General features: G+C 38.7%; 1 protein-coding gene and 1 long non-coding RNA gene across 4 annotated transcripts; one reads left to right on the top strand and one right to left on the bottom strand.

Moving 5' to 3' along the window:
• Positions 1-9: 9 nt before the first annotated feature.
• LOC148375045 (uncharacterized) lies at positions 10-8,912 on the bottom strand. Of its 3 annotated transcripts, XR_015851299.1 has the most exons (4): positions 8,782-8,912; positions 2,995-3,509; positions 1,293-1,363; positions 10-1,030 (listed from the first exon to the last, which is right to left on the bottom strand). It is a non-coding gene; the product is annotated as an uncharacterized LOC148375045 (long non-coding RNA). The 3 variants fall into 3 exon arrangements; XR_015851298.1 differs by having other exon boundaries at positions 1,293-3,509; XR_015851297.1 differs by lacking the exon at positions 1,293-1,363.
• Positions 3,047-9,466, top strand: LOC148375044 (uncharacterized). The gene is made up of 3 exons (XM_088343748.1): positions 3,047-4,678; positions 7,864-7,949; positions 8,799-9,466. Exons 1-3 carry the CDS (start codon positions 3,307-3,309, stop codon positions 8,919-8,921), a joined length of 1,581 nt encoding a protein of 526 aa, XP_088199874.1. The 5' UTR covers positions 3,047-3,306; the 3' UTR covers positions 8,922-9,466.
• Positions 9,467-14,867: the final 5,401 nt, after the last annotated feature.

The raw sequence follows: 14,867 nt of genomic DNA, 5'->3' as shown, positions 1-14,867 counted from the left end.
GGATTTGTTTTAAAACATGGGTTTAATAAGAAACAGGATTAACAAAAAGCGCTCCGTGAAAGGAGGGGAGAACTACACAAGCCCCTAAAACAATCACAATTTGGGAAAACTTATGGCTGGCAGAGTCAACACACCAAGGTAAAAATCAGAGGAAGGGGGCAAAAAAAACTGACAACTTCTGATTTCAGAGCCAAACAACATAAGGAATTGAAGAATTAGATGGAGAGCGATTAGGCGCAGGTGAGCGCTATCCAGCTACCTCCCTTCGGTTGGTGGTCTCTAGGGGGAAATGTTGAGCCAAATCCTAGAAAGCTAGATGAAATGGGATGAGGATAATAAAGGGAGAAGACTGACAAAGTTGCCAGAACTGATGTTATTTAGAAGCTTCTTAACTGGGGTGACATTTGACCAGACCACACAGAAACCCAATTTGCACCAGTCTATATCACCTGGGCCAGTCTGGCTTTCTTAAGATTGAAGGTGGTTCAGTCAACATTCGGTGAGAAGTTTGATGGTAGGTTAGGTTGGAAAAACACAGTTTAGCAGATGTGATAGTTCTCGAAGATGAACAACCCTTAACAGTCTTTGATTGCAGCTTGAAATCGTGAAGTCCACTGGTTTGCTGCGGAGATTTAGTGTCAGCACTGTCCTGGCTGAGACCTGGAGACAACCCGCCTTGGCTTACAAGTCTTGTAGTTAACTCTGGGAAGGTTTTGGTGTTCAGACTTTCCAGCTTAGTGGAAGCATTTTTTTTTGTGCTCTTCTGCAACATAGGGAGCGGGATGTTCGGGAGCGTGAAAAGCACACAATTTTCGAAAATGTCAGTCAAAACAGGAGCTCAGGTGAGCTTGACCACCTAGGACAAAAGCAGACTTACTGGTGTGGTTCGAAAGACAATACCTTCTCACCTCTTGGTGCAACCTCTCCCTCGGAGCACCTCACTCAGTGGCCTCTCAAGAATGTGTAAACGATAGCAAATTTTGATTATTCTTTTCTTCAAAAAGCAAGTGGTATGACTGACTTCATCCGCCTATGAAAGAAAATTGACATCAACGATGTTTTACTGTCATAATCGACTTGACTGATGATTAATATTTGCAAAAGCTAATACTCTCAAAATAATTTTCTCAGGTCGTCCTACATGCACAGAATTAAACACATTGGAAATATTTATAGTTTTCACACATTAAACAGACAGGGCATTTCCCATTCCTTAATTAAATGATCTGTTTTATAAGATAAGACAATTTTTCTGTGTCTTTTTTTTAATCAAACTTGAGTTGGCAGCTTACCCTACTGTGGCACTCAAGAAGATTCTGAAGTCCCTGAAGTTGGACAGGGAAGTGCGGCCGTGGTACACCTGCTTCATTTGAAATTAGACCCGTCAAAGATGGTGTTTGCTTATCAATCGTGAAACAGTCCGACTGGACACAGATCTACACTTTACAAAATGTGTGACAGTATATTTTTCACATAAAACTAAGTTTACAATGCCAGGAACCAGAAACTTCAAACCTGTGTTTTATTTCAGAATACCGCATCTTATCAATGTTAGATGAAAGGTTACTGACCCAGCAGCAATAAAACATATTTGATAAGATAAAATCCCCTGTGTAAAAGGAGAGGATGGAATAATTAGGTTAAGCTCATTCCATGTCCTGTTGCGGGGGATTGTCACTGCTTGGGTTGTTAATCCTCAATGACAGTGTGGACATAAATCTCCTCTATACCTGTGTAAATTAAGCCTTGTGCAAACGTACTTGACAAAAGAGAGCGAGAGGGTGACAGAGAGAGAGAGAGATAGAAATATTTTTCAAATCATAGCACATATTTTAGTAAATCAATGTACAAGTGCATTTAGTACACGTTTGATTAGAAAATGCAGCACTGCATTGCCAAAGATAGGTGAGTGTATATTGCAAGGACAATTTACGATTGACGTGTTTCATACGGTAAAAATATATTTTTTGTGTATTCAGAGGCTTTTTGTATTTTTATTACTTTAAAAATACTTGAGGGACCATTGGGCTTTATCACTTTTTTTTTATAGCTGTATCGGTAGGAGTCAGCATAATTGGTGCCAACGAAAGTGTGTCCGCTCAGAAATAAGTTATATAATGACATGCTCTGAAAGAATACAAATGATAAAAAAGTTTTGATGAATAGCATGGATGACAAAATGGAGAGGTGTTTTTGATAATAAACAAAAAATGACTTGCGGAAACTTAAATCTTGGAATGTACCATCTCCGAACAAAATGTATTTAATTATGCAGAATTTTGACTTGCTCAAGAACTCAAATGTGGTTTATTCATACACCTGCCAGATGTGTTGAAAGTTAGGGCTCTCGAATTCTTTCAGTCCTTCCTACATGGAACGTTTTTGTGCACTCCACACTGTTATGCTGAAAGCAGTCCATTTACATATTGAGAGAAAATAACTACCTGACAATATGTATTATTTATTGGCAGCCATAAGACTTAATGAAAAAGTTGAAATTGCATTTTATTCTTAGAAATGGTCATATTGCACACCAAAGTCTAAAAATTACTTCTTCAAAAGTGAAATTATTAAAATTAGGTACACTAAATATAAGTCTAGACGTTAAAAAGGCAGTGCAAATTGTTAACTCTATGTTTTAATTATACTTGTACGAAAAAATTGTAAAATTGTATAGGTATATAGTCTCTATACTATGATAGATCATTAGATAGATTATGATGACCTGATGTAAAATTTAAGCCAATGATAAAATATATTGTTTACAAAAGCAGCTGATTGAGTATTTGTTGCGGTTTCCTCTCAAGTGAAGGCAATACTCCACCTTAGCCACCATTTCAAACAAGGCAGTAAAAACTCATGGTACAAATCATAGTTCCCCTTTAAAAGATGTGTCCACTGAGAGCAACATGTTGCAGCTACATGTAATTCCAGTGTGACCCTTGTTTGTGAGACACAACAGATACAGAGGCTTTGCTAATCCAATCAGCTTACCCTGGCATCGTAGTGAAAGGAAGTCAATGAAAGTGTCAGCAGGTAAAGCACAGCACAAAGCCCTTGTCAGATTAGATACCTCCTCACCAGTGCTCAAGACCGAATACTCAAGTGGAGACCTGGGGAGAAGTGAATGGAGACATGGCATTGAGCCTCTTAACAAAGGAACGCGTAGAAAATATGGGATATTTGGATGAGGTATCAGATAAAGTACAAGAAGTTGTCTTGCCTGGCTCTGTGATCTTGAAAGGCCACAGACAAACATATATTCAACCATGCAACAGAGGATGATTCAACAAAAGAAAGGACAAAATGGCTGAAACAGAACTTGATGACTCAATGGCGAAGAGACAAACAAAAACTGAAGAAAATCCATCCAATGAGGAAAAGAACAAGGTGGAAATGGCAATTAATGGTGATGAACTTCGGAGAATTGCTTCAGATATTCTTCAAGGCGAACGACTACTTCAGCGTCTGCAATTGGTGCAGCAACGGCAGGAAGATGATGGACACACCTGCCAAGAAGTAAAACATGAACATCAGGAGAGTTTTGTGACTAAACAAATAGCAGCATGTGAAGGGGATTGGTCATGCAAAGGAGAGAAAGAAGAGAACAAATTTCACACAGTAAATTCTGGTGGGACAAACCCATGCGTGTTGAAGAAAGTAACCAGTGAAAAGAATGGGTGTGGAAAACCCCAGGAACAGATACCTAGGCTTCATGAATTTTTTATAGGTGAAGAAAACAGTTTGGATCGTCCCCCAAGTGTCAGTTATGAAGGTAATGATTGGACCCCTATCCATTCCAGTGAAAACATTAGCTCCCTTCGATCCTCCTGCCACCGTTTCTCTGTCACAGAGACCTCCATGGAAAAGAGAGTTCACGAGGACGCCCAAGGGAAACCCAACTTGCAGAGGGTAGGTGGAGTTCTCAACCTAACAGATGATCCAGATGTTTCAGAAATCCCCTTTAAAGCCAATATCCTTTTTGAACCAATTCTCCCAATAATATGTCCAGGCTTGGAATGTGAACAGATGTTGTCCGATCAGAAGATGCCCCATGAAAAGAGTTGTCAGGAGTTTCAGAGAAAACAGGGAGCTGTGACAAAAGAGTATGTTAAAAGAGAGGTTCATCAATTAGAGAAGACCAAATCTCTGTTTGAGGCTTTCCAGCAGAATAACACGCAAGGTCCTACCAGATTACGGAAACCCCTTAACACAATAAAGACAGATCTGGTTCACACCTCAGTGCTCGAACGCACACGTAGCTTAGACGTGTTTTTAAACAACTCGAGGAAAAAAAATTCTGAAAACCCGCACTCAGAGAATCCAAGCAGAGGATGTAAAAAAAAGACCCAATTATATCCATACCCAATGCAAGATGAACATGGACGTTTGTGTAGGAGTTCAGAATCTGTAACCTTGGATGCCACTGCACAGGAAGCCGAAAGTAACATCTCCCTCAGCAAGGAAAAGGTTGAGTGGGAATTTCCCATGCTCAAACAAAACCCTTTCTACAAATTACTTCCCGCATTGTATTTGAAACCAGGAGTTGAGCAGGAAATTCGAGAAGTTGAGGCAAGAGAAGATGAACTTTGCGATGAGAAACGCACACTCTATGGAGAGCGACTGCAGCCTGCTGGTGACGATGGCAAGCCGCCACTTACGTCGACTGTTATACAAGGTCAGTAAGTAGAAATAAGTGCCGCTTTTCCACAATACCGTTTCCACACCAACCATTATAAGACTAGGATGTGTGCTCCATTTCACTTTTTGGTGCCAACATTTTTTAAATTGGAGACAACTTTCTGAAAGGGCCGTTGTCCAGAGCACCTCTTGTCATTGGCTACCCGAATGTCGCGTTTGTGTTTATCTCTGAGATTTTCTGTCGTTTCATTGACTTTTTTTCTGTAACTCAATTTTTACACTTTTAATGAGAAAGATAATGCACCTGTTTTTAGCCATCTCTGAGGGCCTTTGTTTGAGAGCAAGTGTCACGGGATGATGAAGATCTTTCCTGAGACTCGGCTCGCAACGGTTTTTTACACGTCGGCCATAAGATCCAGTCTTCGACTCAGTTTTGATGGCGCACAAAGTCGGCTCGAACTGCAGATTAAGATACGATCGCAGTTTTTTTTGCTGGATATGCGATCATCCAGACATCAAGCGCTCGGTGCTACGACCACTCGGGAGTGTTTATTAGCCACGGACTGCTATGTCAACAAGACCCAGCGGCCTACAAAGCAGCGAAGCAGAGTGGCAAGACAGCGGCGTGACCGCCGGACGAGGAAGCGAGGTTGTCGGTCCGGGCTAACAGCTAGGCTAAAGGCTAAACCCTGCAAAACGCCTCTCCCATCCATTTTCCTCTCCAACGTTCGCTCTCTGGACAATAAACTGGACCATTTAACAACTGGAAGTGGCATCGAACCGCGAGATGACAAACTGTTGCGCTAAAATTCTGACGAAGACATGGTTAATCTTATCTATCCCGGCTGACGTTCAAAGAAACTGTGCGGGTCAGATGTATCGACATTTCGTTCTGTATACACGTGTACACGAATGACAATAAAGTAAATCTGAATCTGAATCTGAATGGTTTACGTGCTTTCTGAGGAAGAAATATTGCTAGTCGACTCAAAAAGGCTGCCGTTTGAGAATTGTAAAAAAGAGGTAGAGATTTCTGTAATCAAACGTACAAACACAAATTACTGTTTTATGACCAGTAGAGGACTGTACATCATTATTTGGCTTGACTCGTGATTTAGGGAACACTTTATGAGAATACTGACTATGAACATTTAACAATACAATGGTAGCTAACAGCCTTGAGATATAAAGTTGGCAATCATCCAAGTTTAAAGTCACCTTGTATAAGACACAGGTGTGAGAGTACTAAGAACTAAAAACAGTCTGGAATGTGACCCTACAATCGGCCTAACATTCTCATAGAAATTTGCTTTATGTTTCTCTATCAGTTTGGTTGTCATACTGAGAGACTTTGCAGAGACCAGGGAGTGACTTATTAGACATTACATTTTACAGCAGCATACTTGTGTTTTATTATCATAAACTCACCGTTTTTCAAACATGCCATATTTCATTGTATATTTGTTACAAGAATACAGCCAATAAAATGCACCCATACATAAGGTAAAGGAGTTTTGACGTTAATAATACCACCAGGATATCATTGTGTTAATTTAACTTTTATGTTTCAAAATTACGATTGGCTTTGGTATGTCATCACACTCCCTATTATTGTTATCAGTCCTGGACATAAAAAGGTTCAACATTTATACATAAACTGATTTTACATGTGTGCAGGGATTTATAGACATTAGTTATTATCATGACCATTTTAAGTTTTAATGGTTTATTTACAAGGAAGATATACAAAGTGTCATTTTGTTTTGTTTTTTAGCAACATATCTCAACCTTCTTGCCAAGTCTGGCACTCAGGCCAATGACCTTCTCTGTTACTGTGAATGTGTGCTATTTAGGGAACAGGATAAGCGACAAGTGCTGATCCTGTCACAAACTATTAGACCACAAAATCTTTCATTGGGCCTGTTTGGTTCAGAGGAAGCTGAACAGCAAAAAGACGCTTAATTCAACAATAAGGGACGTGCAGTATTTATTTGATACGTTCAAATTGGAATGTTTTCCAAAATGGTGCTCATCTGTGTGACAGAGATCCTTAGGGGAAAGATCAGAAACATAAATGTACAGCCAACTCGGTAGCCAATCGGTGAGTTGAGTAAAAGTTAAATTGGCCAGCAAGTTACAGTGTGAGAATAATACAATATGTCTTTGAATTGGATAAATAAAATAAAAAATAATAAATGTAATAAAAAAAAAAAAATACAAACAGCAGATGTCTGTTTTGTCACAAATAGCAGCTTGCTGTAGGTGCAATGCATTTGGGTATTTTTTAGTCTTTAATGCATACCTCAGGCAATTGCTCCCCTTATAAATTATTGGATTTCCACATAATAAGCAATGATAAACCAAGAAAAATTATGCAGAATAAAAAACAATCCTAATTTGTGTAAATAAGTTTGTTTTATTAAACCAATACAGTAAATGCTTGATCAAGGATAACATTTGCTAGTGTACCGTGCCAATACAATTAACTGAAGCTGAGAAAATAAGATAACATGATATTTTGCCAATCTGATAAGTAATATGGGCTCGATGGCAACAATCATAAACGTCAAATTTCTCTTGTGTGATAAAAAATTCTCGTGCTACAAACCCTAACATTTTTCATAAGTGCATCGGTCCATTTTTTTTTCATTTAATGCATTTAACCACAACTGTTTTTTTCTTTGATCAGGAGTGTCCGCTTGGGTCCTGTCAAACTTCCATATCGGATCACTAAGCTTTTTTCTCCAATTCTGAGACCCAAGCAAACAATATGACGACAATTAGCAGCAACGACAGCTTTCTTTTTCTCAGTCTTCTGACCAGCGCATTGTTTCATCTCCAGGCTTAGCCCCGCCCACTGGATAGGTCACAATGTTTACGAACAAGTGAAAGGGTCTATTAATGTAGCAGCAATTTGTGTGTATGTGTGTGTGTGTGTGTGTGTTTGAAATTATTTCCAATTAAAAACAATTACCCTGATCCAGTCTTTTTGGCCAGGACAAAAATGTACACTGCATCAGATCAGGCAATTAGAATCATCATAATCTACAAAACAAAACAAAAAATGTTTCTCTGAGAATTTAAATCATACTGTATGTGAAAGTCAAAGCCCTCAACCTGGTTATTTTCCAGGGTGCGGGATAATATTTGATTAATACTAAAACCGGAACAAGGTATTATATTCTCAAAGCTTTATAATTGTCTTTTGCTTTTCTTTTTTAGGTGACAAACCACAGAGTAGAGGTAAACTGGATCGAGTTTGGCCACCGCCTTGCAAAAAAGAACTTCCTAAATTAGAACAAACACAGGTAACATAGACGACATTTACACAAACTAATTCAACCTAAATATTTTTCTTTATGGTAATCTATTTCATGCCTGCTCACTAGTTTGAATACAAGGTTCTGATTGTCAGTACAATTCCTATTACAGAATGATTAACCTGTTTAATTTACCCAAAGTGACATATTTTTGTTATTGTACAGTTAGACATTAGGTAACCAATCTCTCTAATTCCAAATCCATATAGATAGTGCCGGGAAGTGAGGCAATGAACAAAAATTGTCAAAAATTTAGCCTATGACTCTACTAGGGATTGAACCTCTGACCTAACAGTTTTAGAGCAGATATTCTAGTAACAGGCCAGACACCTGGATCAGTGGATATATTGACTTTTTATATAGTGAAGATGACGTCACGGTTGCTTGGTCTATATCAGCTAAGCATAAAGAAACATTGTGTATTATTTGGCACCCCCTAGTGGTAATTTTCAATCCATTACTGAAACTGTAGTTTTTTTCTAAATACTCTTAAATCAAGAAATTAGCAATTTTTGTGTAACATGGGCGTCACACAGGGGAGCTAAGGTAATTGTCCGCCATTTTAGTGTTACGGGTACCCAAAAACATCAAAAGCACTGGGCAAAAATAAGAGAGGTAAAATTGTCTCCATAGTTTGTGTTCTTCCTTGTGCTTTCTGGCACTCATTTTTGATTGCACTAAACAATACAACGACCAAAAGGATCAGCTCGTGCATTTTCTGTTCCTAATGCTGCCTAAAAGTCAAGTTACTGCTTGTTTTTATTTTAATAATGAGGTGAAACGAAAAACAAAAATATAGCTGTACAATTATCTCTCTTACTTCCATTGTCATCGCAGGGAGTGATTATCCACAGCACTGGAACACAAACGTCCCATCTGTGTCAGCGCTGGGAGTCAGGTCAGATCAACGGGGCCCATCGGACAGAAAACGACTTACAGGAGACAAATCCTGCGAAATAAAACAGATCCATTACATATATTGGCAAAATTACCGGGAGAAGTAATGATTTAGCTTTTTAACCAGGTTTGCACTTCCTACAGCTCGGGGACAATTTAAGTGTCCACAGGCATAAACTAGAGATTATTAGAGATGCAAGTTCACTAAAACTTTTATTTGACTCCTGAAACACAAAACCAATACAATCCTGTTTCTAGAATATTGCTACCCTTTTTATGCATTTTATAGTTAGAAAACAAGAATACAAAAAGGAAGCTAAAGCTTGAAATAATCAATCAATTGATAAATATTTACTTTGTGATTAATAATGAGAAAGACCTATAACATATTGTTGGGACATATTTACGTAGCAGTGGTGGGTCATCAGAGCCTGCAAGGTTTTCTCTGCTGGACTACAAAATATCTAATTCATGTGATGTTAAGTATATTTTGTCCATCAATACTTATTCAGTAATTCCAATGTGTCTGTCAGCTTCGTTTCATTGTTTATCCTCTGGTTTTGCTGTGTCCTGATGTGTACTTTAATATTAAAGCATTTAACCAATCACATTTGAGCCATTACTTGTTGCCGGGGTCAGAATCCTACACGAAGGCCTTCAGAATAAGTTCTGCAGGCCCTGAGGCATAACATGTTTCGATAAAGCTGTTGGTTTAGCCAATCGGATTTCAAGTTGGCGGAGCAGGGCCTTCCCGAAGGAATAACGAAATGTCAGCTGTTTCACAAACTAAGACTGGCTAGGGGGTGGTAACAGATTATGACAAGAAAAAAACTGAAGAAAAAAATCCCTGTGTGCAATGCTTCTGTGGATTTTAACTTTTCAGTCCTAAATCAATTAAAAACGTGTGCCAGAAATACGTAATGACAGGCTCGACTTTTAGCTTTTGCTTTGATGGCAATAGAAAAGAACTTCTTGATGGAACTGAAACGCACGGAATCTGTACGACAGAGTAATTGAAATCTTTTTAAAGAAGGAAAAGAGAAAGGATTTTGTGCACATAAAAAAATAATTTTTGGTAAGTAAAGTATGTCTATTTTGCTAATTAATAGTGCCATTCTATTGATAGATTTTTTTATCTGTGTCGTAGCTGTAGCTGCAGTAAATGTTTTACAGCCATCAAAATGTTATTGGGGGTTGGATTGATTTAGACCTAGGTTTGAAGGCCAATGTGTGAAATGCAAAGTCCGCCACTGGTATATGGGTGTTTATGGGTATGTTCATTAGGTGAAAATACGAACACTTCTAAGCATTATACAAATGCTCAAATACTCAAAAGCACGCATTCCTTAGCTAATGAGAATACATTGTAACGCTCATTACCCTATTTTAGCTGTATACCTGCATATGCACAAAAAGGTTGGATTAACCATATAGCAGCAAAGGAAGTGTGCAAATCATCATTGAATGCATCTGATACTTCTAGTGATTACCGGTAATAGTCCAGATGACCTTTGGCTGCTTTTCTTGTGGATTATTTTTTTCTATCTCTGCAGATAGATGTTATCTTATCAAGTGCCATTTGTCTTTACGTACAGTAAAACCGTGCCAAGACTTCCCTTCAGGTGTCCTGGCTTGAAATGGCTGCTGCCCACTACTAAGAGCATTGGCTAGCTATGATCAAGTCCAAATGACTACTAATAATATTGATTTAAGTAAGATTAAAGTGCAGAAAATACAGAGTTGATAAAGCTTACCAAAAGTAAGAGATTACCATCCTTGCCAAATTGAGTAAGTAAATCAAATACTGTAATTGCATAGATAAAATGTTTGCAGGTCATTCTAGAGTTTGTGGCACTGTAGCTAAAAATAACTACATTGGAATAGCGTGTACATTTTCTATTCACTTTTTGCCCTAAACAGAGGGAAAATACGAATGGGAAAATATTACTGTCGTCAAATATCGATATTGAGTCAATGTGAGACTTTATTTTTGAGCTACTATGTCTGTATCACGGCATTGTCACGGCAGTTTCATAAACATAAAACAGACATTTATAAAAATAAAATTGGTGGCACGGTGGTTGACTGGTCAGCACATCTGCCTCTCAGTACATTCATTCAACCGCCTCCCTGTGCAGAGTTTGCATGCTCCTCCAATGCCACAATGTTTTTTACTCTGGGCACTCCGGTTTCCTTAGATGTCCAAAAAACATACATGGCAGGTCGATTGGTAGCTCCAAGATTGTCCCTAAGAATGAGTCTTTGAGTAGATGGTTGTCTGTCTCTGTATGTCCTGTCATTGTGTGACACCCGGTCTAGTGTTTCCCCTGCCCACTGCCAGAAGTCCTCAGAGACACCCCCGCAACCTTCGTGAGATAAAAAAGAGATTTTGGCTTCATACTTAAGGTTATCTTTGGAAATTATTCCTCGCTCATTTTTATTTAAACTTATTTTGGTGTTTTGGGTCGGTAAACGGTGAAAGATAAATCTTGAATATTTAAACTGGTATCAAACTTCCCTAATGAACAAAACATATTAAACTAGTTTTCTCTTCAAACACGTACTTACTTATTTTCTGACCGACTTATCTTCACTTGTGTCGCAGGGATGCCATTTCAGCTAACATTGGGCAATAGGCAGTGGACACCCTGGACTGGTTGCCAGCCAATCACAGGGCATAATTAGACCCACAACTACTAACACACATCTGTACCTGAGGAAAATTCGAAGTCACCAATCAACATGCCATTCATATATTTGTAATGTAGGAGGAAACAGGAGTGCCCCGAGAAAGCACACACAGGCATGTGGAGAACATGAAAATTCCACACATAGAAGCCTGCACCTGGAATTGAACCCCGGACTTTCAAACTATGAGGCGGACCTGCTAACCAGTCATGCAACGTCCAACACTCTTTTTTTAACAATATTTCTCAAAACGTGTCGTTGAATTGCCCTTTTCGGCTTGTGTTCATGTGTGTGAAAAACAGCAAGTTTACACATACAGCTACTTTGCACTAAGAACACGTGGTAAGCTTTCTCTCCTGGCTTTGATCTCTTTGATCTCCGGCAAAACTAACATACAATGCGACAGAAACAAAATGAAAATAAATCCAAACAGCTTGCCAACATCATTTTTGCCGTTCCATGTATTCGGTTACTTGACAAAATTTTGTAATTTTATTCATATTTAGTTTCTCTTGTCTTTTATTAGCATATTTGGTATTGGAGTAATCCAAAAGTAATTGAAAGTAATCAAGTTAAAGTAACCCTACCCAACCCTGTTAATATATCATCGCGCTGATGGAGTATTAAAAGCTGCTTTTATTCTAAATATCATCACACGGTACTGTGCTGTTTGTTATGTGCTCACATTTGACAAGCTTCACGAAATAACACCTTCAAGTAATCCACCAAAAGGGGGCAGCATAACCTTTGCTACCAGGCAGACGCTAAAGTATTGGCCATGTTCGTAAAGACTGCCATGCAGTGCAGTAAAGGGCGTAGATTTGGCATGGATGGAGGTGCGTGCTCAGTAAATATAAAAATCCACATATTTGAATGGTGCTACACACTGATGATGAAGATACCTATTGCAATAAGCAGTTACACAACGGCAACGCTGGGAACGTAAAGTTATATAACACTTAAGAAATTACCTAATGATGAGTCATTTCATGAACAGGGAACAGGTCAATTTGTTCTCAAAATGAAAGAACAACTGTAACATTTTATGCAAGAGCGTGGGTGGTGCCTTTCTCCAAAGATTTCAACACTAAGTCAACCAAATGACAAAGCAAAAACAAGACATAAACAGAAATTATCCATCCATCCATCAATTATCTGCACCGCTTATCCTCAGTAGGGTCGCGGGGGTGCTGGAGCCCATCCAAGCTATCTTCAGGCAGAGGGTAGGTGACACTCTGACCTGGTTGCCAGCGAGCCACAGGGCATACATGACATAGAAATCTCACTCGCTCGTTTACACCTAGGGAAAATTTGGACCAGCCAATTAACCTGACATGCTTGTTTTTGGAAATGTGGAAGAAAACCGGAGTGCCCAGAGGAAACCCACCGCAACACGGGAGGACATGCAAACTCCGCACAGAAAGGAATCATTTTGCCCAGAATTCATTTTTTGTTTGGAGACTGTGTTGCTGGACTTCGTTATGCATGACTCATGTTTTCTGAACATTTCTCCCAAGAAACAAGACTTCCAATGCAAGATGTTGAAAAAAAAGGTGGGAGGGGTTAAAAGTGGATACAATTGTAGCAAAATAAACCAGGAATTCTGTTTGTATGTATTTTTTACATACAGGCAATATGACCCTTAAAAACTTTTAACAATGGTGACGTCCAGGTTTTGTAAAGGAGAAACTGGACTAACCAGGAAATTTTATAGTCTCATTTATGACTTATTCACCCACAATGAATCCTGCTCTTTGTATTCAGGATCATGCTCTCGTAGTCAGGTACATCCATTTAATAGTTGTCTGCACTGTACCACCGATGAAGAAGGCCTCATTTAAATCTGTCGATTCATAGTGATTATATAATTTTCCATCTCACAATGTGTACCTTCCAGTATATGTGCATTGTGTAATTTTGTGCTTTTGTCGAGCAGCCACCCTGAAATACTCTCCAGTGAGAGTAAATAGGTGATGACGCAACAGGAAACCGTGAGGGGAACGGCTACTATGCTAAATTTAATGTGGTAAGCAGCATGAATAAAATTCTTTAAAGCTTTTAAAAGCAAAATGACTTATCATATCTGGTTATGCGAATAAATCGGCTACTCCAATCCAGAACAGTGAGATTGTAGATGGGATCAAATATTTCCGTTCTTAAGTTATTTCTTATTGCTTCATAAACCCTAAAACTGACGTTAAATTAAATATATATTTCCTGCAAATCTCATTCTTCTTTACATTTGAATGTTTTCTCTGCCATTCTGCTAGCTCTTTACCAATACTGATGTTTCCGTCCCATTTAAGTATGCAGTGTATAATACAGATTTAAAATGTTTATGAAATTAAAAGTCTGTTCCTTCTCATGTGGAATCCAATCACATCCCTGTCACTCTCTTTAAAACAGTATCCAATTTATCTAATCTATATAAAAAATGTGATATCATCACCATCACGTTGATAAACGAACTGCAACATTTGATGTTCTATAGCTTTTTGAAAAAAGAGAAGTTCTTAAATTGAGTCTATGACGGTTCTCAAAATTTAGAACTTAATTTTTTGTGGTTTCCTAAAAATTTTGATAAAATTGATAATGAATTATTCATCTTCTGAACCACCTATTCTTACGAGGAGGCTGGAACCCATCCTTGCCGTCTCTGGGCCATAGACAACTGAACTGGATGCTAGCCAGTTACCAACACAGACAAGCATTCACAGGCTCACTAGAACCTAGGGATCATTTATTTGGACCGACCAATAACCCTACCTTGCCTCTTTTTGCCCAGACAAAACCCAGTCAGGTATGGGGAGAACATGCAAACTCTGCTCAGGGAGGCCGATAGCTGAAATTGAATCCAAGACTTTTAAACTGTGAGGAAACCGTACTAAAGAGTCTTTCACCTTGCCTCCGTGAATTAATCATACTACTTGAAATTCAAGTTGATTATATAAGTATCCTAATTGTCCTCCTTCAAGGTCATAGTAGAGATCTATCAAATATAATTCAATGATTTCTTCCCCCTTTCACCACTTTCCACTTTTTGAAGAGAGCAAGGGAATTGTTTCTCTAGGAATTGGGAACATACTCCTTGCTTACCACGTCATCACTTTAAGCTGCATTAGGTGTAACGTAACATAGGTGACCATTGTTTATTCCTTTTTTTATTTCTTTCAACTCAAAACAGCAACCTTGGCAGTGAACTGTAAAATGTATGTAATTAGGGCCCTTAGGATTGTGTCCCTTACTCTTCCCCCACTCCCTTTGGTTTGCGGAAGAATAGGGCAGTCTTTGTGACGTTGTGAATGCGCAGTGCTAAAGTAA

This window comes from Urocampus carinirostris, chromosome 1, assembly GCF_059441175.1.
Source record: "Urocampus carinirostris isolate Australia breed hairy pipefish chromosome 1, RoL_Ucar_1.0, whole genome shotgun sequence".
NCBI lineage: Eukaryota > Metazoa > Chordata > Actinopteri > Syngnathiformes > Syngnathidae > Urocampus > Urocampus carinirostris.
Note: the sequence above shows the minus strand (reverse complement) of the source record. Positions and strands in the feature narration are given on the sequence as shown.